This window comes from Oncorhynchus mykiss, chromosome 23 (genome assembly GCF_013265735.2).
Source record: "Oncorhynchus mykiss isolate Arlee chromosome 23, USDA_OmykA_1.1, whole genome shotgun sequence".
NCBI classification, from domain to species: Eukaryota; Metazoa; Chordata; class Actinopteri; order Salmoniformes; family Salmonidae; genus Oncorhynchus; species Oncorhynchus mykiss.
In genome coordinates, this window is record NC_048587.1 from 34548591 (window position 1) to 34574806 (window position 26216).

General features: G+C 40.7%; 1 protein-coding gene across 1 annotated transcript; it reads right to left on the minus strand.

Annotated features, from left to right (window-relative positions):
- Positions 1–45: 45 nt before the first annotated feature.
- anxa11a (annexin A11a) lies at positions 46–24471 on the minus strand. Its single transcript, XM_036960308.1, is given in 15 exon segments — positions 46–787; positions 936–1058; positions 1316–1374; positions 3366–3461; positions 4479–4572; positions 4769–4825; positions 6568–6647; positions 6757–6847; positions 7047–7160; positions 7685–7779; positions 9644–9731; positions 10010–10174; positions 10177–10265; positions 12398–12660; positions 24206–24471. Coding segments are annotated over 14 exon segments (1464 nt in total). The 5' UTR covers positions 12651–12660; positions 24206–24471; the 3' UTR covers positions 46–727.
- Between the last annotated feature and the right edge of the window lie 1745 nt (positions 24472–26216).

The window sequence follows — 26216 nt, forward strand, 5'->3', positions numbered from 1 at the left end:
ACATTTTTTTTAAATGGATGAAATCATCAGTAGGGGAAAAAACAGCAGTGTTTCTCAACATTTATTTTCAGATGTAATATTAAATCAGAGCACCGTTAATGAAATTAGATTTTAGTTAGAAGTTAGATTGACAGATATGCTCAAAGAGATTATAGCAAACAGCAGACAAAAAAACACAATGATAGTGTACACCATATAAACACAAATATAAACCGAACACTTTGGTACTTTAGGTACTTTAGCTGCTAAGTATTCTGACTTCAGAGTCATGTATTTAACATTTCAACTAAACCAATTACTACTTAGTTAACATTTACAATTAGATATGCATAATATTGGCACAGGCTTGAAAAAATAAAATATATATTGATTTAAATTCCAATTCTAATCAAAGTTGCACCTTTAGGGCATTTTTACCCTGACTAAGTTATAATATCCAGCACTGATATTACACTTATGGAAAAACATATACTTTCTTGCTCATACAAAATATAGAAAAGGAACAGCTTTTATGATTGGAGGTTCTCATATCATAACATGTGCTAAAAGTTGCAATGAAGAAAATGGATGGCATGGCATGCAGTATTGCTGACTGTGGTGCATGCATAGATATATATATATATATATATATATACACTATTATAGGCTAGTCAGTAAATGGGTATATATGTAAACATTGGAGATATAGTGTGGGGGACATCCTGTAAAGAAAGCTGACATGGTTCCTCTAGTCGCTCCCTCCACACAGCTTTAACAGCAGTTTCTTATAGTCCCCTGAAGTGTCTCCCTGTCATAGACAACAACAAACACATCAACAAACTAGTCCAGAACATCATACTAGAATGCCTAACTTGCTCTATAGCAGTAGCATTATTGAAGGTACTGGTGTGTGTATGTGTGTTGGAATTTGTGTAGTGATGAGGAGAGATACTTACAGAGATGTCTGTGTAGAGCGACTTGCCATATGTCTTGACGTATTCCTGACGGATATCCAACATGTCCACCTCAGAACGGGTCACCATTATCCTAATCAGGGTTTTGTCCTTGGTCCCGGCCCCCTGAGAAAACACGCACATGCGCGCGCACACAAACACAAACACACACACGCACACACTTATTTAAAGAGTACAGTTATCAGAAGCAATTACTGTAATACAATGCAATATCATTGGGACTGGTAAAGTGAAAATGTAGTGAGTGTAAACAGTGTTCACTTATCTGTCGTGGACAGTTTTGTTGTTCTGTGCTGTATGTACAGTATGTTGTAATCAGTCCAGACAGACAGACATACAGACAGAAACGGGGCGTGTCTTACCTTCATGGCCTTGTAAAGTCTCTCAGCAAAGTAGGCGGGTGTGTTCTTAATACACTTGACTGGAACACAGAGAGAGCAGAGGGTTAGAATTAACCTTAGTAGGCGGGCGCTAGTCTTCGGAGGGAGGGACTGATAACATGGCCCAGTCTGTTTGTGCTACAATGCCAACTCCTAGTCAGTCATTGTCATGCCAAATGTTTAGCTTGAAAATGAAAGCCTTTGAGTTTGCAAGAGCACAAACAGACTTGAGACAAGGTGACTGATACTGTGTGTTGAAGGAAACTCTCAGAAACAAACAAAACTAACGGTTAAAAATGATATGAAGGGATAAAACTGAAAAGATTGTCAAGTCATATCTGAAACCAGAACTTGAAAATACCCTGAGTGTACAAAACATACAAATATTGAGTTGCACCCGCCCCTTTTGCCCGCACGCAGAACAGTCTCAATTCGCCAGGGCCTGGACTCTACAAGGTGTCGAAAGTGTTCCACAGGGCTGCTGGCCCATGTTGACACCAATGTTTCCAACAGTTGTGTCAAGTTGGTTGGATGGTCTTTGGGTGGTGGACTATTCTTGATACACACAGGAAACTGTTAAGCGTGAAAAACCCAGCAGTGTTGCAGTTCTTGACACAAATTGATGTGCCTGGCACCGACTACCATACCCCTTTCAAAAGCCCATTTTCTATCTTGGACATTCACCCTCTGAATGGCACACATACACAATCCATGTCTCACTTGTCTCAATGCTTAAAAATCCTTCTTTAAACGGTCTCCTCCCCTTCATCTACACTGATTGAAGTGTATTTAACAGGTGACATCAATAAGGGATCATAGCTTTCACCTGGATTCACCTGGTCAGTCTATGTCATGCAAAGAGTTCATAATGTTTTGTATACTCAGTGTATATGAAAATATATGAATGTGGTTTGATAAACACAGTCAGAAGCGTGAAATACATTTTTAAACATCACATCAACATGACTTCTGTACGGACAAACATCATGCATAATGGAACAAGCAAACAACACATCATTACTATGAAGTGTGTATGGAGAGTGAGCATCTCTTGATACAAAGTCAGATAATAACAACGATGTCACCCAGTCAAAATAATCTAAAAGCATGTTACTGTACCATTAACCGGAGCAACGATAGCCAAGTGAAGGAAAATAACAACAACAATTACTCATTCAGACAGCAACAGTGTGACAACTCACATATTGTTATAGCATCTTCTATAACATATTTTCACAGTAAGAATGAGTAAGCTATGGGTGTTAACTGTCAAGAGAATTTTGTTCTCATGTTCATTTTCCAATGCAATTAACACACTCTGTCTTTTTCTAAGAATTTGTAAGGTTCTTATTTAAATGAAACGGACAGAGATCAGTCAACTTAGCCAATAGTGCTTATTCTCGAGAGCTCTGCTCATAATACCATGTACATTGGTTTATATACCTCACATTTCGTCATAAATGTCCCTCCTCCTCTCAGATACAATGGCAATATAGTTGACAAGCCTTCTCACATTGTTTAACAGGTGACAGACAATCTACTACAATCTACAGAATGTCCTGTAAGGAACACAGTATTCCAGCCGGTCTGGCGATAGCTCCATTCGTTTCGAACAAGGAACAGAAAGTCCTCGTTCTAATTCTTGACTAAAACTACACACATTATATTCAGTGTTTTGATTATAATAGGATTCATACATTCATACAGTGACAGGGTAGTATTCTACTGTTTAGTTATAGTTCTACGTTAAATGTATACATAATTTAGTCATTATTCATATAAATCCCATAACATAACACATTCAGCTTAAAAATAAATTCCCAGCTACTGTTACGTCAAACAGTGAAACCCCATACAGGAATTGGGTGGAACCATTGTTCAAGTTTTTTTTTGGTAATCCCCTACACATACATCTGGGTATTTCACTCTGTGTGTGTGTAGTGGTGTGACATAGAGTGTTAGTATGTGTTTGCGTAGAGACGTGTAGGTGTGACCTGAATGGGTGTGTGTTAACGAAAAGGTGTCCTCTTACCCACGGCCACCATTCCACTCTCCAGGTCTCCAGACATTTCTCTGTCGATGCTCTTCTCTAGGTCTCTGCCACACATTTGCTGATACTCATGGAACACTGCACATATGCACGCACACACAGGCACACACACACACACACACACGGATAAGGTAGTGGCAAAAGCTATGAATCAAGATGAGCGGACAGCACCAGAGGACTGATATTTCATATACACTCAGTGGCCATCTAGTACCGGGTCAGACCCCTTTTGCCTCCTGAACAGCCGGAATCCTCGAGGCATGGATTCTACAAGGTGTGGCGTTCAAACGTTGCTCAATTGGTATCAAGGGACCTAACGTGTGCCAGGAAAATATTCCCCACACCATTACACCACCAGACTGTACCGTTGATACCAGGCAGGATGTGTCCATGGACTCATGCTGCTTACGCCAAATCCTGACTCGGCCATCAGCATGATGCAACAGGAACTGGGATTTGTCACACCAGGCAATATTTTTTCACTCCTTAATTGTCCAGTGTTGGTGATCGCGTGCCCACTTGAGCTGCTTTTTGTAGCTGATAGGAACCCAGTGTGGTCGTCTGCTGCAATAGCCCATCCGTGACAGGGTTTAACGAGTTGTGCGTTCTGCACACCACTGTTGTGCTGCGGCGTTGTTTGCATGTTTGTGGCCAGCATGCTAGCTTGCACGATTCTTGCCATTCTCCTTCTCATCAACAAGATGTTTTCGCCCACAGGACCGCAGCCGACTGGATGTTTTTTGTTTGTCCCACAGTTCTCTGTCAACCCTAGACACTGTCGTGCGTGAAAAGCCCAGGAGGGCAGCCGTTTCTGAGACACCGGAACCAGTGCGCCTGACACTGAAGACCATACTATGCTCAAAGTCCTTTAGGTCACTAGTTATGCCCATTCTACCGTAGATTCTAACAGTAACTGAATGCTTCGATGCCTGTCTGCCTACTTGCTTTATATAGCAAGCCACGGCCACGTTACTCACCGTCTGAAGGAGTGAACCATATTCGTGAATGGGTGGTGTACATAATAAACTGGCAAGTGAGTGTACATTTAATTTATATTTGACTTCTTACAGTACCATTCCTCTCCCTTGTAGTTACCTGCTCTGAGGTGGGGTTTGCTCCTGGCACACAGGATGGCATTGAACTTGGACTCATCTGTTCCCACCTTGTTCTCTCCAGCAGCATACAGGGCCTGGACAGAGGGCAGACAATACACACAGGCATCTTTCAATGAGTAGGTAGAGATTTAAAGTATGCCGTGTAGGGTCCTGAGTTTTTCCAGCTCAAATTTGATGAAAAACACCTGTTCCTAAGTATGTTGAAGACACAATACAGTCTGTAGATTTAGACGTCACAAGGTTCATTATAGATAAGAAATGACAATTTACCTGGGCATCTTGTTTGGCTACAGAGATGTCCACTGTCTCTCTTTCATCTCGATTACCCTGAGAGCACAAACACAACACATAATCAGGGCCAGCTGCAGGCATAGGCAACATAAGCGATCGCTTAGGGACCCCGACTGGAACTGTTGAGAGTTAGAATGGTAGAATACCCAACGTGCAAGTTAGACATTTGGTTGTGCATCAGCAGTTTTTCTCTTGTTTTTTCAGTCACTGACAGTCACTCAATTAACCATATCAGCTAACAAGTAGGTTAGTAAATTAGTCCAGCCAGTTATCTACACCTTGTAGTGTTAATGGGCGAATACTGACAGGGCACGCAGGGCCCATTGATTTTGTTAGTCACTCTCACTCAGATATCACTAACATGGCATAAGTCATGGCAAAATGTGTAGAATTGCAGGAAATTTGCTTTAAAACTTCAAAAAGGTATCTCTGCCCCATGGCACAAAGAGTATAATTGTATGAAATGTGTTACAAAACTTTACAAATGTAAAACTAATTTTTCAAAATTTTTACAACTACAGACTTCAACCACAAGTCTGGTTCATCATTGGGAGCAATGTCCAAACGCCTGAAGGTACCACGTTCATCTGTACAAACAATAGTTCGCAAGTATAAACACCATGGGACCACGCAGCCGTCATACCACTCAGGAAGGAGACGCGTTCTGTCTCCTAGAGATCGACGTACCTTGGTGCGAAAAGTGCAAATCAATCCCAAAACAACAGCAAAGGACCTTGTGAAGATGCTAGTGGAAACAGGTACAAAAGTATCTATATCCACAGTAAAACGAGTCCTATATCGACATAACCTGAAAGGCCGCTCGGCAAGGAAGAAGCCACTGCTGAAAAACCGCCATGAAAAAAGCCAGACTACAGTTTGCAACTGCACACTGGGACAAAGACTGCACTTTTTGGAGAAATGTCCTCCGGTCTGATGAAACAAAAATAGTACTGTTTGGCCATAATGACCATGGTTATGTTTGGAGGAAAAAGGGGAGGCTTGCAAGCTGAAGAACACCATCCCAACCGTGAAGCACGGGGGTGGCAGCATCATGTTGTGGGGGTGCTTTGCTGCAGGAGGGACTGGTGCACTTCACAAAATAGATGGCATCATGAGGCAGGAAAATTATGTGTCTATATTCAAGCAACATCTCAAGACATCAGTCAGGAAGTTAAAGCTTGGTCGCAATGGGTCTTCCAAATGGACAATGACCCCAAGCATTGTGGCAAAATGGATTAAGGACGAACAAAGTCAAGGTATTGGAGTGGCCATCACAAAGCCCTGACCTCAATCCTGAAGAAAATGTGTGGACAGAACTGAAAAAGCGTGTGCGAGCTAGGAGTTAGTTACACCAGCTCTGTCAGGAGGAATGGGCCAAAATTCACCCAACTTATTGTGGGAAGCGTGTGGAAGGGTACCTGAAACGTTTGACCCAAGTTAAACAATTTAAAGGCAATGCTACCAAATACTAATTAAGTGTATGTAAACTTCTGACCCACTGGGAATGTGATGAAAGAAATAAAAGCTGAAATAAATAACTCTCTCTACTATTATTCTGACATTTCACATTCTTAAAATAAAGTGCTGATCCTAACTGACCTAAGACAGGGAATTTTTTACTAGGATTCAATGTAAGGAATTGTGAAAAACTGAGTTTAAAGGTATTTGACTAAGGTGTATGTAAACCTCCGACTTCAACTGTATGTACTGTATCTATTCCTATGTATATGTATTTCTAATGTATACATTATTCTACATCTATGGGCCATAGGCTGTACCTGGGCCAGAGAGATGAGGAGTCTACGGAAGTGTCCTGAGGTGTCCCCACTGATGGCATCTTCCAGTGACTTCTTATTCTCTGAAATAACACACACAGCTTTCTTACACAGCACAGTACAGAGCAGTACACTTCTCATATTTATTTCAAAGGTTTTTTCCTCAACGCTGTCTGTCATCCCTGTACTTACCTGTCTTGTAGACCATGTTGATCTCTCTGATCTCTGCGTTGGAGCGAGAGGACAGGATCTCTATCAGACAAGCCTCGTCTGTCCCTGCACCCTGTCAGAACATACAGTAGAGAACAGTTGGTAGGTTTACAACATGAATATTACTATTTCTCTATTCGTTAAACTAGTTTAGCTAGTTGTGTCAAACACAAAACAAAAACATTCCACTTGTTTGCACGTACGAACGCAAACATACACACACGCTAAGAGAGAGTATCCATGTCAGTGATTATAAAAACCCTTTCACAAACCTTAATGGCATCTTTGAGTTCATATGCATCAAGCTGGGCTGGGGTCTTCAACATGGCCAGCACCAGCTTCTCAAAGTTCCCTGACAGCTCTGACTTCAGATCCTTAACCAGATCCTAGGAAGGTAAGTGGATACAAGCTTGGTATAATTCAATGCTAACCAAGATATTCTTGAGTTGGGCTGGTGCTCAGTGGTACAGAGAACAAGCACTTTCACTGTTCTATAACTTGAATATCGGCACCGTCATTTCCTGTACTGCTTGAGTACTGGCACCTCTTTTAGAATATTGGCTGTAAAATATGATAAGTAACGGCAAATATATAGAAAGCGTACCGGCACCCAAAATGAGTGGCGGGACCTACTTCAGTTCACTTCAAGCATTAATGCTATCTGTGTTCAACTGCTGTGCCATGTGTGTTCCGGGTACTGCTATTATGGGGTCTGAGGGAATCAAGTCCCCCAGCTACGTTGTTAACTGGCAGAACCATCAGCTGCTGTTGAGATATACCCTCTGACCCTCCCTGAACCTCACTTATACAGATCATTGTATGATGCTGTAACACTCATTATATTCATTTGTTCCATAATAACTCAAATTAGATAAATAAAGTATCACGTTTTTAAATGTAACTGTATTACCTTTCCGTAGGAAGTTTTGAAGGCCGCGAGCATGGGAACACGCTGTATGTTTGAGCGACTCCCTAGCAGGTCTATGATGGCCTGTTCATCAGTACCTGTTGGACAAGTTCCCTGTCAGAACACATATTCAAAACTGCCCATCCATTTCCCTTCATGAGTTTATAACATCATTTTTTTTTACTAGTATAGCTCAGCAAATATCATTACCAGGTCTTCATACATAATTAAGTAATTCAAAGATTGAGGCTCAATGATAGAAGGCAATGTCATTGCTAGTGTTGAATTTACCTATCCATTCCTTTCAGATCTACACAAGTGTGTATTGTATAAGGTTACTGACAAGGGGTTGTTTCTGGACAGGGCCTATTCTCTCGTGACATCTGGCCATTACACATGTAATATTTGTTTCTGGTTCCAAGATTAGATAGGGCTTATGTATGCTCGGCCCTTATTCATGTGCTCTCTGACACCTGGAGTTGGAAGACAGGAGACAATGCCAAAGGACTAGTCAACTAGACCCAGAGTTACCTCTGCTGCAGAGTATAATTTCATTAGAGTTACCTGCCTCAGAAATTGCAGCCCAAATAAATGCTTCACAGAGTTTAAGTAACAGACACATCTCAACATCAACTGTTCAGAGGAGACTGCGTGAATCAGGCCTTCATGGTCGAATTGTTGCAAAGAAACCACTACTAAAGGACACCAATAAGAAGAATAGACTTGCTTGGGCCAAGAAATACGAGCAAAGGACATTAGACCGGTGGAAATGTGTCCTTTGGTCTGATGAGTCCAAATTGGAGATTTTTGGTTCCAACCTCCGTGTCTTTGTGAGACGCGGTATGGTTGAACGGATGATCTCCGCATGTGTATTTCCCACCGTGAAGCATGAAGGAGGAGGTGATATGGTGTGGCGGTGCTTTTCTGGTGACACTGTCTGTGATTTATTTAGAATTCAAGGCACACTTAACCAGCATGGCTACCACAGCATTCTGCAGCTATACGCCATCCAATCTGGTTTGGGCTTAGTGGGACTATCATTTGTTTTTCAACAGGACAATAACCCAACACACTGTAGGCTGTGTTAGGGCTATTTTACCAAGAAGGAGAGTGATGGAGTGCTGCATCAGATGACCTGACCTCCACAATCACCTGACCTCAACCAAATTTAGATGGTTTGGGATGTGTTGGACCACCGAGTGAAGGAAAAGCAGCCAACAAGTGCTCAGCATATGTGGGAACTCCTTCAAGACTGTTGGAAAAGCATTCCAGGTGAAGCTGGTTGAGAGAATCCCAAGATTATGCAAAGCTGTCATCAAGGCAAAGGGTGGCTATTTAAAAATGTTTAAATATAAAATATATTTTGATTTGCTTAACACTGTTTTAGTTACTACATGATTCCATATGTGTTATTTCATAGTGTTGATGTCTTCACTATTATTCTACAATGTAGCAAATAGTAAAACATAAAGAAAAACCCTTGAATGAGTAGGTGTTCTAAAACTTGACCGATAGTGTATATGCCTACAATAATGCTTTGTTAATGTCAGTTTAACCTTATAACTTAAGCTTTATGTCTTGTATTCATTTTACAGTTATGAAATAATACTTGCTTTGATAGTCACTACCCATGACCATTCCTTAGTCAGCTAAACGCATTATACTCGATTGCACATGGTTTAACTGTAGTCTTTTGCATATTCGTAATTATCTTTATGAGTCAGATTAAAATAAATATTGGCCTATTGCTTAGTCTTATTACGAGTCGCATGTGAGGTATTTATAATATCATACACACTGTATATACAAATGTCAAATATGGCTGGCCACTAACTAACTCAATCACTGGACCAATGTATAAAAGGTTAGGGGTTGTTTCTGGACAGGGTCTAACTCACTCACGAGACTCCAGTTTAAGGGGCTAGGGGTTGTTTCTGGACAGGGTCTATTTAACCAACTCACCAAAGCCCTTCATGGCTTTCCTCAGAACCTCCACATCTCTCAGTGGGTCTGCTCCCGGATAATCCTTGATGCTTCCCCTGAATCCTCTCTGAAAGAAAAGGGAATTAATCCATAATGAAATCTGATTGCTTAACACTGTCAGTGTTATTTGCTAGTAAAACTCCTGGCAAAATCTCTTATAATTGACATCTCAAGAAGAGTAAGAAAACGATAGAAGCCCAATCAATATTAGTGCAGAACATTTAGGTATTCAAGTTTAAACCCTTGGATAAAGTATGGACCCATAAACAGATGTATGCCTGTCCTAAAATGGTGTTTTGAAGGACTATTGTCAAAATAGGGTTAAATCCTCCCAGTGTGTCTTACATTGATGGCAGGAGAGACTGGAATGGCTCCACCTCCAGGCATGGACGGGTTGGGCGACGGGGCTTGAGGGTACACTGGCATGGGCTGATTAGGCGCTGGTCCTCCTCCGTAACCCGGCATGGAGGGGGGGGGGGGGGTGTTGTACTGTATTTTCATGCCAGACTTACCATGGCTGGGAGATTGCCTGCGCTGAATCCAGGGTTGGACAGATTGTCAAGACCAAAGGCGGGGAAACCAGCACCACCTCCCCAACTATCTGTAACAGATGACATAGATGGGCATGCCACTAAACTGTTTATGGCAAATCACTATGTACTATTACTACTGTTTTACAAAAGTTTGGACTGTTTTGCTTTGATGTTGTGGTTGTATATGATTGTAGTCAACCAATCAAGTAATTGATTAATCAATCAATCAATAAATCCTTCAATCAGGGGTACCAGAAACCAGAGGATAATTGTTCTATTTTAAATAGAAATAGAAAGTGCTTAAACTTCATACTAGAGAAGTTTTAACAAATATCTGGTATTGCTGCTAGGGCAGAGAGGTAAAGAAATGGGTCCGTATTAAATTGGCTTTGGAATGAAACACCAGGACTAGCAATAAACACACTTGCCAATTCTAGTCAGCAGAATGGGAGTACTATGTCAGTCACAAGTTGGTCTGTGAGTGTTGTCTCTCAGCACAGCGAAGGTTGTTTAGAGAATAAAACATATAAAACATGCTGCATGTGCATATACAGTGCCTTGCGAAAGTATTCGGCCCCCTTGAACTTTGCGACCTTTTGCCACATTTCAGGCTTCAAACATAAAGATATAAAACTGTATTTTTTTGTGAAGAATCAACAACAAGTGGGACACAATCATGAAGTGGAACGACATTTATTGGATATTTCAAACTTTTTTAACAAATCAAAAACTGAAAAATTGGGCGTGCAAAATTATTCAGCCCCTTTACTTTCAGTGCAGCAAACTCTCTCCAGAAGTTCAGTGAGGATCTCTGAATGATCCAATGTTGACCTAAATGACTAATGATGATAAATACAATCCACCTGTGTGTAATCAAGTCTCCGTATAAATGCACCTGCACTGTGATAGTCTCAGAGGTCCGTCAAAAGCGCAGAGAGCATCATGAAGAACAAGGAACACACCAGGCAGGTCCGAGATACTGCTGTAAAGAAGTTTAAAGCCGGATTTGGATACAAAAAGATTTCCCAAGCTTTAAACATCCCAAGGAGCACTGTGCAAGCGATAATATTGAAATGGAAGGAGTATCAGACCACTGCAAATCTACCAAGACCTGGCCGTCTCTCTAAACTTTCAGCTCATACAAGGAGAAGACTGATCAGAGATGCAGCCAAGAGGCCCATGATCACTCTGGATGAACTGCAGAGATCTACAGCTGAGGTGGGAGACTCTGTCCATAGGACAACAATCAGTCGTATATTGCACAAATCTGGCCTTTATGGAAGAGTGGCAAGAAGAAAGCCATTTCTTAAAGATATCCATAAAAAGTGTTGTTTAAAGTTTGCCACAAGCCACCTGGGAGACACACCAAACATGTGGAAGAAGGTGCTCTGGTCAGATGAAACCAAAATTGAACTTTTTGGCAACAATGCAAAACGTTATGTTTGGTGTAAAAGCAACACAGCTGAACACACCATCCCCACTGTCAAACATGGTGGTGGCAGCATCATGGTTTGGGCCTGCTTTTCTTCAGCAGGGACAGGGAAGATGGTTCAAATTGATGGGAAGATGGATGGAGCCAAATACAGGACCATTCTGGAAGAAAACCTGATGGAGTCTGCAAAAGACCTGAGACTGGGACGGAGATTTGTCTTCCAACAAGACAATGATCCAAAACATAAAGCAAAATCTACAATGGAATGGTTCAAAAATAAACATATCCAGGTGTTAGAATGGCCAAGTCAAAGTCCAGACCTGAATCCAATCGAGAATCTGTGGAAAGAACTGAAAACTGCTGTTCACAAATGCTCTCCATCCAACCTCACTGAGCTCGAGCTGTTTTGCAAGGAGGAATGGGAAAAAATGTCAGTCTCTCGATGTGCAAAACTGATAGACATACCCCAAGCGACTTACAGCTGTAATCGCAGCAAAAGGTGGCGCTACAAAGTATTAACTTAAGGGGGCTGAATAATTTTGCACGCCCAATTTTTCAGTTTTTGATTTGTTAAAAAAGTTTGAAATATCCAATAAATGTCGTTCCACTTCATGATTGTGTCCCACTTGTTGTTGATTCTTCACAAAAAAATACAGTTTTATATCTTTATGTTTGAAGCCTGAAATGTGGCAAAAGGTCGCAAAGTTCAAGGGGGCCGAATACTTTCGCAAGGCACTGTATTAGGCATCTGTTGTCCTGAGGCCTTACCTGCTGGGGGTATGGCTGGGTACCCTCCAGCTCCAGGCTGTGGTGGATAGCCACCAGCCTGAGGGGGGTAACCACCAGCCTGTGGGGGGTAACCACCTGCCTGTGGGGGGTAACCACCTGCCTGGGGTGGATAGCCTCCGGCTTGAGGTGGGTAGGCGCCCGGCTGAGGGGGATAGCCTCCAGCTTGGGGTGGGTAGGCGCCCGGCTGAGGGGGATAGCCACCAGCTTGAGCGGGGTATCCTGGATAACTCATGGTTTATGGTCTGAAATAAGGAAAAATATCTAAATGTAAGGCCTATTTTTTATGTGTAAATGCATTCTGTTTGGAGTTTTTCTGTTCCGGGTTAGGTTATGATGACAGGAAAATGCAGTGGGCCACTCCCCTCTCCATGAAGTTTAGCTGGGGAGAAGAAACATGGCTATATTCCTCAGGATGACCCATTAAGCAGGAATGAATCATGATTTCCTTAGCTGATGGTTTAATTTTTAACATGATCAATTTATGGGTAACTGTGTATAAATGGAACAACTACATACATGAAGTTTACAAAAAATAAACACAGAAATAATATTTTTGGGACACATACAGTGCCTTCAGAAACTATTAATACCCCTTAACTTATTCCACATTTTGTTGTGTAACAGCCAGAATTCAAAATATTTTTTTTTCTCACCCATCTACAGACAATACCCTATAATGACAAAGTGAAAACACTTTTGACATTTCTGCACATTTATTGAAAATGAAATACAGAAATCTCTCATTTACATAAGTATTCACACCCCTGAGTCAATACATGTTAGAATCACCTTTGGCAGCAATTACAGCTGTGAGTCTAAGATATTTTCACACCTGGATTGTACAATATTTGCACATAATTCTTTTTTAAAAATTCTTCAAACTCTGTGGAGTTTGTTGTAAATCATTGCTAGATGGCCATTTTCAAGTCTTGCCATAGATGTTCAAGCCTATTTAAGTCAAAACTGTAACTAGGTCACTCAGGAACATTCAATGATGTCTTGGTAAGCAACTCCAGTGAATATTTGGCCTTGTGATTTAGGTTAATGTCCTGCTCAAAGGTGAATTCCTCTCCCAGTATCTGTTGGAAAGCAGACAAAAAAAGGGTTTTCTGAAGGATTTTGCCTGTGCTTAGTTCTATTCAGTTTATTTTTATTCTAATAAAACTCCCTAGTCCTTGCCAATGACAAGCATATCCCCCATTACATGATGCAGCCACCACCATGCTTGAAAATAAGAAGAGTGTTACTCAGTGATGCGTTGTGTTGGATTTGCCACAAACAATGCTTTGTATTCAGGACTTAAAGTAAATTTCTTTGCCACGTTTTTTGCAGTTTTACTTTAGTTCCTTATTACAGGATACGTGTTTTGGTATATTTTTATTCTATACAAGCTTCCTTCTTTACACTCTGTCATTTAGGTTAGTATTGTTGAGTAATTACAATGTTGTTAATTTGTCCTCAGTTTTCTCCTATCACAGCCATTGAACTCTGCAACTGTTTTAAAGTCACAATTGGCCTCTTGGTGAAATCCCTGAGCGGTTTCCTTCGTCTCCAGCAACTGAGTTAGGATGGACACCTGTATCTTTGTTGTGACTGGGGGTATTGATACACCAACCAAAGTGTAATTATTAATTTCATGCTCAAAGGGATATGCTTTTTTTGTTTTTACCCATCTACCAATAGGTGCCCTTCTTTGAGAGGCATTGAAAACCCTCCCTCATCTTTGTGGTTAAATCTGTGTTTGAAATTCACTGCTCGACTGAGGGACCTTACAGGCAATTGTAAGGGGGGGGGGGGTCTGGGGTATTTCCCCCAGAATATTTTAGATACATTTTTCCTACAATTCCACACTGTTTAACAGTGGGAATCCATATTCATGAAGAGAACAGAACATTTTTTTAGGTTTTGCCACAATAAATTACACTATATATACACATGTTATGTGGACACTCATTCAAATGAGTGGATTCGGCTATTTCAGTCACACCCGTTGCTGACAGGTGTTTAAAATCGAGCACACAGCCATGCAATCTCCACAGACAAACATTGGCAGTAAAATGGCCTTACTTAAGAGCTCAGTGACTTTCCACCTTTCCAACAAGTCAGTTTGTAAAATGTGTGCCCTGCTAGAGCTGCCCTAGTCAACTGTAAGTGCTGTTATCATGAAGTGGAAACGTCTAGGAGCAACAACAGCTCAGCTGCAAAGTGGTAGGCCACACAAGCTTGGTGTAAAGCTCGCTGCCATTGGACTCTGGAGCAGTGGAAACACGGTAAAGCGTGATTCATCACTCCGGAGAACATCTGGCAGTCCGACAGACGAATCTGGGTTTGGCGGATGCCAGTAGAACTTCTTCTTTTTGGCAAAGAAGAAATGCTCAATAACAGACATGTAAACAAATTTGTGCACAAAATTTGAGAGACATTTCTGAGATCTTTTATTTCAGCTCATGAAACATGGGACCAACACTTTACATGTTGCCTTTTGATTTTTGTTCAGTGTATATTGTTATCATTAGCCTACTCATTGTGTAACTATTATTACTTGTATTATTATGTGTTTTACTTTTCTATACTTTCTCTATTTCTTTCGTCCCTGCATTGTTGGGAACGGCCGAAAGTAAGCATTTCAATGTTAGTCCACACCTGTTGTTTACAAAGCATAAGCAGGAATACAATTTGATTTGTAACCGTGATTCGGCCATGGTGCACTGCTGAGCTCGCATATGGGGCTCAGCCAGGACCATTACCTTTGTAACTGCATAAAAACATTTTACGAATGTGATTTAACCGATTGAAGTTGGAAAATAGATGGCAAAAAAATGCCATATGGTGTTAAATGCCTGGAAACCGCGTGTGGAGGAAAATTACACTTTAAATATACCACAACGTTGTTGAATACTCGTTTTTGATTGGCTAGAAGGGCATTCAATAATGGACATTAAAACCAGATAACGGGACAGTTGGAAAAGTTATCGGGACACCTTGCAATCATGACGCAATATGCGCCTACACATACATGCAGACCTTACTTGCTACAACATTATAGAAAGCTAAACCAACAACTACACAAGCTGAAATGATATACATTGTAAACGCTGGTCCAACGAGGAAGAAAAACGTAGTGATTTGTTTTTGCAGAGACCATCGATTGGTAACCTAACGTGGTGAGTGATGAACATGAATGTCTCAAGTGGTCCCTCAAGTGGCTCTGTGCTGTCAAATCCTTCCACGTGTTTCTAGTTTGACCAGCTGTTTTCCGGAACGGCGTCCTCCATTATTTCCAAGGCAATTTACAGAACGTCGGCGTTTATGCCTTACATTTCATATTGCTTCTAGCCTAGCATTTGATTTCCAACAGTGACGGTCTGTATAAACCTTGCTCTCTGCCTGTCTGACCTCGGAAACAATGTTTCACTTTTGAAATGTTTCACGATCTCGCCCCAGTAACGTCACAGAGCATGCTGTGCCCGCACGAGAAACTTTTCTGATTCAGGTGAAATCATGGAACACTATTATCATATATTAAATTAAATGTAAATAAAAACCTATGAAAACGGACAAAAATTGAGCGTTTACTGCCTTTCCAGCTGTAGAGTTTGTAACTTTATTTGGATAAGGGAGAAGACGTTAGCCAGCCTGCTGCATAGCAACCAATGTTTTTGCACAGATTAAAGTATTGTTTTTTTTGTCCACAGATGGAAGGATGAAATCGTATAGATTTGCAGCCAACATTGCATAACAATTTGCATAACGTACAGGCGTCACAAGCATAGCTATGTAAATTAAGTGACCGTGGAGCTTTTGTGATTGGACAGGAAGCATTCTGGCGATTGACAGATAGCAGGACGCACTACAACAGCACAACAAAATATATAAAACAATTATACAAATTTAAGCATAGCTATGTAAATTAAGTGACTTTGGCATTCTAGGCATTGTTATTGACCCTGATTCAAACTGGCCATTTTGGCACAGCGTTTCAGAGGCTATAAATCGGTGCTAACCCTGCTCTGGAGCTGGGCCAGCTAACCCTGGGTTGGTGCTAACCCACTTTAGAATGTGCAAGTGTGAACACTCGCTTAGCCCCGGGCTAAAATCTCCCTTTGGCTAAAGAGGCTCTTGGCCCTGGGCTGATAAAGTGTGAACGCCTTGAATTTGCTCCTGGTGCACACAGTTCAAATTATATGTAACACCATTGGACCAACACCATAGGACATGAAACAATTATACAAATTTAACAATAGCACAACAAAATATATAAAACAATTATACAAATTTAACAGCACAAAATATATAATTATATTTTGCAGTTGCCTTTTCAATTTAAACACCAGTGGTGCATCTAGTGATTCCTAACTGCACTGAACCAAATCAGTGGTGCACTGGAGCAAAGCAAACTTTGATTGGGCAAAACCATTAATCTTGAGTGGGGAGTGGGTGCAAAATACAATCTGTTAATTGTTATATCATATATACAATGCACATATCTATTTTAATACAGACTAGCTCAAAACATAATAATTAATTGATAATAATTGAAAATGACAAATTACCCAATGACCCATGATCATTTTCTGGTTAAAAATGTGGAATGCCAGAACATACGTTTGCACCCCTATTTTGAAAGTGGGGTGTTTGCTGCATTGCTCAGACACCTACAGTGGCAAGAAAAAGTATGTGAACCCTTTGGAATTATCTGGATTTCTGCATAAATTGGTCATAAAATTAGATATGTTCTTCATCTAAGTCACAACAACTGACAAACACAGTCTGCTTAAACTAATAACACACAAATTATATTGAATACATAATTTAAACATTCACAGTGTAGGTTGGAAAAAGTATGAACCCCAAGGCTAATGACTTCTCCAATTATATAATTGGAGTCAGGAGTCAGCTAACCTGGAGTACAATCATTGAGACGAGATTGGAGATTTTGGTTAGAGCCGCTCTGCCCTATAAAAAACCCTCATAAAATGTGAGTTTGCTATTCACAAGAAGCATTGCCTGATGTGAATCATGCCACAAACTAAATATATCTCAGAATACCCAAGATTAAGAATTGTTGACTTGCATAAAGCTGGAAAGGGTTACAAAAGTATCTCTAAAAGCCTTGATGATCATCAGTCCACGGTAAGACAAATGGTCTATTAATGGAGAAAGTTCAGCACTGTTGCTACTCTCCCTGGGAATGGCCGTCCTGCAAAGAAGACTGCAAGAGCACAGCACAGAATGTTCAATGAGGTTAATGTAACAACTTTCATTAGAAGAACGTGAAGACCAAGGTGCAGCGTGGTACATGTTCATATTATTTATTCTGACTGAGAACTGAATACAAAAAGCATAGCCGAAACAGTTCTGACAGGTGCAACAAACACTAAACAGAAAATAACCACCCACAACTAACAGTGGGAAAACAGGCTACTTAAGTATGGTTCTCAATCAGAGACAACGAAAGACAGCTGCCCCTGATTGAGAACCATACCCGGCCAAAACATAGAAATACAAAACCTAGACATACAAGTATAGAATGCCCACCCACATCACACCCTGACCAAACAAAAAACAGAAACATACAAAGCAATCTACGGTCAGGGCGTGACAGTTAAGAAGAATCCTAGTGTCAGCTAAAGACTTACAGGAATCCCTGGAACATGCTAACATCCCTGTTGACGAGTCTATGATATGTAAAACACTAAACAAGAATGGTGTTCATGGAAGGACACCACGAAAGAAGCCACTGCTGTCCAAAAGAAACATTGCTGCACTTCTGAAGTTCGCAAAATAACATCTAGATGTTCCACAACGCTACTGGCAAAATATTCTGTGGACAGATGAAACTAAAGTTGAGTTGTTTGGAAGAAACACACAACACAATGTGTGGAGAAAGAAAGGCACAGCACACCAACATCAAAGTCTCATCCCAACTGTAAAGTATGGTGAAAGGGGCATCATGGTTTGGGGCTGCTTTGCTGCCTCAGGGCCTGGACAGCTTGCTATCATCAACAGAAAAATGAATTCCCAAGTTTATCAAGACATTTTGCAGGAGAATGTTATCGTATGTGTCCACCAATTGAAGATCAACAGAAGTTGGGTGATGCAACAGGACAATGACCCAAAACACAGAAGTAAATGAACAACAGAATGGCTTCAACAGAAGAAAATACGCCTTCTGGAGTGGCCCAATCAGAGTCCTGACCTCAACCCGATTGAGATGCTGTGGCATGACCTCAAGATAGTGGTTCACAACAGACATCACAAGAAAATTGCTGTTCCTCCTGATTGTTGTGCAGGTCTGATCTGCAACTACAAAAAACGTTTGCTTGAGGTTATTGCTGCCAAAGTAGGGTCAATCAGTTATTAAAACCAAGGGTTCACATACTTGTTCCACTCTGCAATGTGATTGTTTACACGGTGTGTTCAATAAAGACATGAAAACATATGAATGTTTGTGTGTTATTAGTTTAAGCAGACTGTGTTTGTCTATTGTTAGATGAAGATCAGATCAAATTGTATGACCAGGTATGTCCAGGTAATTCGAAAGGGTTCACATACTTTTTCTTGCCACTGTATGGTTCCATGGAAGTATTCCTTCTCATCATTTGCATTTTAGTGACACTGAAAAGAATGACAGACTGTTTTTTGTATTTGAATAGGAACACAGTTCTAGGTCAAGAGCCTGTTCCGGAAGATGTAAAGTCAGTCAACTGACATTTACTCCTGAGGTGCTGACCTGTTGCACCCTCGACAACCACTGTGATTATTATTATTTGACCCTGCTGGTCATCTATGAACATTTGAACATCTTGGCCATGTTATGTTATAATCTCCACCAGCACAGCCAGAAGAGGACTGGCCACCCCTCATAACCTGGTTCCTCGCTAGGTTTCTTCCTAGGTTCTGGCCTTTCTATGGAGTTTTTCCTAGCCATCGTGCTTCTACACCTGCATTGCTTACTGTTTGGGGTTTTAGGCTGGGTTTCTGTACAGCACTTTGAGATATCAGCTGGGCTTTATAAATACGTTTGATTTGATTTAAAGTTATAGAATGTTCAGATAGTCATATCTGTTCTACATCATACATTTATGTGTCAAATAGAATAGGGAATCATGTCAGCTCTATTCATTCTATTTCATGTCACTGACTAGACCCAAGGTGTGCCAACATAAAAAGCACATTCAGTACAAAGTTCAGCAGGGGTGTCAAACTAATTTTATAGTATAATATTTATGGATTTAAGGACTACATAACTGTTATTACACCGTCACCCATTTAATCTACATTCTTAGAAAAAAAGTGTTATCTATAACAAAAAGGGTACTTTCGCTGTTCCCATAGGATAACCTTTTAATTAACACCTTTTGGGTTCCATGTAGAACCGTTTCCACAGAGTGTTCTACATGAAACCCAAAAGAGTTCAACTTGGACCCAAAAAGGGTTCTACCAGGAACAAAAATGGTTCTCCTATGTGGACAATCACAGAACCATTTTTTCTAGGAGTGTACCGTACGGACACAAGTCTAAGACAACAGCCTAAAATGAAACTAAGCGAGAAAGCCAAAGTCCAAACACCAGAGGCTAAAGCAATCAACCATGCTTCTCATTTATCTAACCTATCTACAACTAATACTAATTTCAACACAAATGTATTTCTCTTTCCCTTATCAGTGGCCTGAGGCCTATAGATTTCAAGTAAACAAGCAACAGTGTAATACAGGAGTGAAATTGTGACACAAAGACATCAACATAAGAAACCAAAGCATTTGACCAGAACACAAGTTCAGCATACTCACCAAAGCCCATAGGCTATTAACATCCTGTATAATAATCAAACCACAAATCAATGGCAAATACAGCCTAAATTAAGAAACAGGCTACCACCTGGAACACAATCGCTCTGATACATTAGAATGAAATGTGGCAGCTTTCTATTGATCAAATGTAAGTAACGTTACACATGTATACAGATCTGTATATAAATACAGTGCCTTGCGAAAGTATTCGCCCCCCTTGAACTTTGCGACCTTTTGCCACATTTCAGGCTTCAAACATAAAGATATAAAACTGTATTTTTTTGTGAAGAATCAACAACAAGTGGGACACAATCATGAAGTGGAACGACATTTATTGGATATTTCAAACTTTTTTAACAAATCAAAAACTGAAAAATTGGGCGTGCAAAATTATTCAGCCCCTTTACTTTCAGTGCAGCAAACTCACTCCAGAAGTTCAGCGAGGATCTCTGAATGATCCAATGTTGACCTAAATGACTAATGATGATAAATACAATCCACCTGTGTGTAATCAAGTCTCCGTATGAATGCACCTGCACTGTGATAGTCTCAGAGGTCCGTTAAAAGCGCAGAGAGCATCATGAAGAACAAGGAACACACTAGGCAGGACCGAGATATTGTTGTGAAGAAGTTTAAAGCCGGATTTGGATACAAAAATATTTCCCAAGCTTTAAACATCCCAAGGAGCACTGTGCAAGCGATAATATTGAAATGGAAGGAGTATCAGACCACTGCAAATCTACCAAGACCTGGCCGTCCCTCTAAACTTTCAGCTCATACAAGGAGAAGACTGATCAGAGATGCAGCCAAGAGGCCCATGATCACTCTGGATGAACTGCAGATATCTACAGCTGAGGTGGGAGACTCTGTCCATAGGACAACAATCAGTCGTATATTGCACAAATCTGGCCTTTATGGAAGAGTGGCAAGAAGAAAGCCATTTCTTAAAGATATCCATAAAAAGTGTCGTTTAAAGTTTGCCACAAGCCACCTGGGAGACACACCAAACATGTGGAAGAAGGTGCTCTGGTCAGATGAAACCAAAATTGAACTTTTTGGCAATAATGCAAAACGTTATGTTTGGCATAAAAGCAACACAGCTGAACACACCATCCCCACTGTCAAACATGGTGGTGGCAGCATCATGGTTTGGGCCTGCTTTTCTTCAGCAGGGACAGGGAAGATGGTTAAAATTGATGAGAAGATGGATGGAGCCAAATACAGGACCATTCTGGAAGAAAACCTGATGGAGTCTGCAAAAGACCTGAGACTGGGACGGAGATTTGTCTTCCAACAAGACAATGATCCAAAACATAAAGCAAAATCTACAATGGAATGGTTCAAAAATAAACATATCCAGGTGTTAGAATGGCCAAGTCAAAGTCCAGACCTGAATCCAATCGAGAATCTGTGGAAAGAACTGAAAACTGCTGTTCACAAATGCTCTCCATCCAACCTCACTGAGCTCGAGCTGTTTTGCAAGGAGGAATGGGAAAAAATGTCAGTCTCTCGATGTGCAAAACTGATAGAGACATACCCCAAGCGACTTACAGCTGTAATCGCAGCAAAAGGTGGCGCTACAAAGTATTAACTTAAGGGGGCTGAATAATTTTGCACGCCCAATTTTTCAGTTTTTGATTTGTTAAAAAAGTTTGAAATATCCAATAAATGTCGTTCCACTTCATGATTGTGTCCCACTTGTTGTTGATTCTTCACAAAAAAATACAGTTTTATATCTTTATGTTTGAAGCCTGAAATGTGGCAAAAGGTCGCAAAGTTCAAGGGGGCCGAATACTTTCGCAAGGCACTGTACTTTGGCTATCTACCTGGGAGTCCCGTGAGTGAAAACATCCGAAGTTCATCAAAGAAAAATATTTTTCTGATTTTCGTGACAAGGTTGCCTGCTGCTAGCAAGGCATAATGCTATGCTAGGCTATCGATAAACTTACACAAATGCTTGTCTAGCTTTGGCTGTAAAACATATTTTGAAAATCTGAGATGACAGGGTGATTAACAAAAGGCTAAGCTGTGTTCCAATATATTTAACTTGTGATTTTCATGAATAGGAATATTTTCTAGGAAGATTTATGTCCATTGCGTTATGCTAATTAGTGTCAGATGATGACAACGGTCCCGTTCACAGGATGGGGTGTCACTAGAGGTTAAACGCTAGTAAAACCAAACGCATGCTTTTCAACAGTTGGCTGCCCGCCCACCCGACTAACATCACCACCCTGGACGGTTCCGACCTAGAATATGTGGACAACTATAAATACCTAGGTGTCTGGCTAGACTGTAAACTCTCCTTCTAGACTCATATTAAACATCTCCAATCAAAAATCAAATCTAGAAACGGCTTTCTATTTGGCAACAAAGCCTCCTTCGCTCACGCCGCCAAACTTACCCTAGTAAAACTGACTATCCTACCGATCCTCGACTTCGGCGATGTCATCTACAAAATAGCTTCCAACACTCGACTCAGCAAATTGGATGCAGTCTATCACAGTGCCATCCGTTTTGTCACCAATGCCCCATATACCACCCACCACTGCGACCTGTATGCTCTAGTCGGCTGGCCCTCGCTACATATTCGTCGCCAGACCCACTGGCTCCAGGTCATCTATAAGTCTATGCTAGGTAAAGCTCTGCCTTATCTCAGTTCACTGGTCACGATAACAACACCCACCCGTAGCACACGTTCCAGCAGGTATATCTCACTGATCATCCCCAAAGCCAACACCTCATTTGGGCGCCTTTCCTTCCAGTTCTCTGCTGCCAGTGACTGGAACGAATTGCAAAAAACAAAACAAAAAATTGCTGAAGTTGGAGACTTTTATTTCCCTCACCAACTTTAAACATCAATTATCTGAGCAGCTAACCGATCGCTGCAGCTGTACATAGTTCATCTGTAAATAGCCCACCCAATCTACCTCATTACCATACTGCTTTTATTTTATTTACTTTTCTGCTCTTTTGCACACCAGTATCTCTACTTGCACACCATCATCTGCTCATTTATCACTCCAGTATTAATCTGCTACATTGTAACTATTCGCTCCTATGGCCTATTTATTGCCTACCTCCTCATGCCTTTTGCACACTCTGCCTTTTGCACACTCTAGACTATTTTTTTCTACTGTGTCATTGATTTGTTTATTGTGTTATTGGCTTGTTTATTGTTTACTCCATGTGTAACTCTGTGTTGTTGTCTGTGTCACACTGCTTTGCTTTATCTTGGCCAGGTCGCAGTTGCAAATGAGAACTTGTCCTCAACTAGCCTACCTGGTTAAATAAAGGTGAAATAAAAACGAAAAATACATTTTAGAAACGCACCCGCTAACTAGCTAGCCATTTCACACCGGTTACATTCACCCCCCTTTTGACCCCCTCCTTTTCCGCAGCAACCAGTGATCCGGGTCAACATCATCAATGTACCATTATAGCTCCCGTTATTCTCCTCGCCCCTACCTGGGCAAAGGGTAACTGTTGTCTACGTGTGCAGAGGGACCCTGGTTCGAGCCCAGGTTGGGGTGAGGAGAGGGACGAAAGCAAAATATCGAAAACATGCAAAAATGACACCACTAAACTTTTGGTCGACTTTTTAGGCGGAAGGTAGCCAGGGAAACTTTACATTTTACACTTTAAGTTGTACTTTTGCTACATTGTCAAGCTTCCGCATCGGGAAGCTAATCGGAAGAAAAGCAAATTTACCGAAGCCGCCTGTCGTTGTCAGGCAAATTACTCAAACATACATTTCAAGTAGTTCTATAACTAACCATAGGCCTAGCCTACTTTATCATTGCAATGAGACATTTTGTTATACTGTGTATAGCCTTCGCGCAAGAAGGCTCGCTAGTAGAGAAATGAATATATCCAAGCAATGTGTCAAAAACCCGAAAAATGTATTATGCACTATCGCTACTGGAAACGATTGATATATTATAGCTAGTTCAGCTTCGATTTACGCAAAAAATGCATTTAGTTAGTCACTTACTTTTGGTTTGCTAGACGTCTCTCCCTGCCCGCGCTGTTCTATTTTTCAAGCTCAGCCTGTATGTATATAACGAAGGTGGGTGGGACTCCTCATACTTTCCAACTCAGTCTCTCACTAATTACTTCACAGTGGTGCACTATTGAATGTACAAACGTATGACAGTGACGTGTTGGGTGAATCATCGAGATAGGGAAAAAATGACAAATGATGACACATTTGCTCAGTCACATGCATATGTTGCAATGAGAGGCCACCAGAGAAGAGACACCGCCTCAGCAGGATGGTTGACAGACATGTCGAGTAGTTTTGATCTCGCGTGTTTGTCTTCAGTTTTTGCTAGATATTTGACTACGATAGCTTCTTGTCAGGGTCTGAAATTAATCTCTTTAATTTCTCCCAGACACTTAAAAAAAAATCTGCCAGTTATGAAATCTATGTTAAACGCTTTATAATTGTAAACTCTGAGTGAGTGGTAGGCTACTTGACATTACAAATATGGTACATAGTGTAACCTTAATCCATGATTATTTTTTAAAGTATAATAATATTAATAGGTTATTTTATCTGCCATGGTGGCAAGTGACCTGAAATGTTTGCCTGCCACATCCAACATTTAATCTGTATTTGGCAAGTGTTAATGTCATTCCCTGTTCTAGCTAATAGATATCATATTTATTTAGAAAATATTAAACCTAGTCTATGTATCCCACTGGGTTTAGAGTGCTTATTTGCAGTAGAGAACAGTCTGATAAACGCTTTAAGGCACAGGGAGTTTAAAATGTTTCTAAAAGTATCTCAAATGAGTGTATTTGCTTTTCCAGATCCTTAACAAATAATCTCATGAACTAATCATCTATATTCATATTCATTTTCAACTAATCACCTGCAGGTGAGTCAGGTGTGGTGGAGGTTTCTGAGGAGCCAGGTCCTATTTCAAAGACCTTCCATGATGCCCAAACACAGCAGTCAGACCCAGCAATGGAGGACCACACCTACTCCATTACATGTGGCATGACGACTGCACCAGCCCGAGAGGTCACCACTGTCTGTTGCAGATGTTACTTTGAAAGAGGATGCAGACTGTCTGCTGAACACAGGGATTCCACTACTAGAATTCAACACTTGTGTCTTGCTTAAAAGTTTTTGCCCCCACATCATCAACGATGCCAGTTGTAGACCAAATTCTGTTGACACTAATGAAACTTAAACAGAACTTTGTTGTAGCTGATTTAGCAAGACTCTTCAAAAGGTCACCCGGTCAGTTCTGTAAAACATCGAAATTCTGGATAGATGTCATTGCTGAGCACACAAAGGATCTCATTCCATGGCTGCCTTGTGAGACAAAGGCTACTATGCCACAGATTTTTCAGGGTAATTTATCATTACACTGTGTTTTATCATTACACTGTGTTTGTGTAGGTATATCTCTTAATAAATTGATTATCTACTATTAGTATCTTATGTATTATTTAATATATATATTTATTAAAACAGTACTTCTTGAAGTAAGTCCACACCCAAACTAATTGAATTGTGTATGCCCAGAGACCAGGTACTTTGGGCAGAGATGTATCTTCTTTTCAGCCAAATCATCAGCCAACCTAGGTAGCATCTGTAAAAAGTAGAACTTATGCAGCTGTTGCACATGTGCAACTGTGTAGTCTTTATCAAATGGAATGTCCACTTCTATGTGCTTGCTTGGTGTCCAGACAACCAGCTTGCAGCTCTGTAGGCCCAGGCACATCATGGACACTTATGTCTGAAAGAAGGAATACGAAAGCACATTGCCACACAATTCTGATTAGTATGAGTTTACAATACAATGTTCAATAGTTGTAATAATACAGCTAATCATCTATTTTCTTAAACATTTTTACCCACCTGAAGGTAGTATCCATTTTTCCATTGGGACAAATTAGGTACTATCCATCATCCAAGCTTTTGATGTCACCATTTGGTCGACTCAGAAATTCTGTTAGAGATGTGGAACTCTTAAAGGGGCACTTGATCT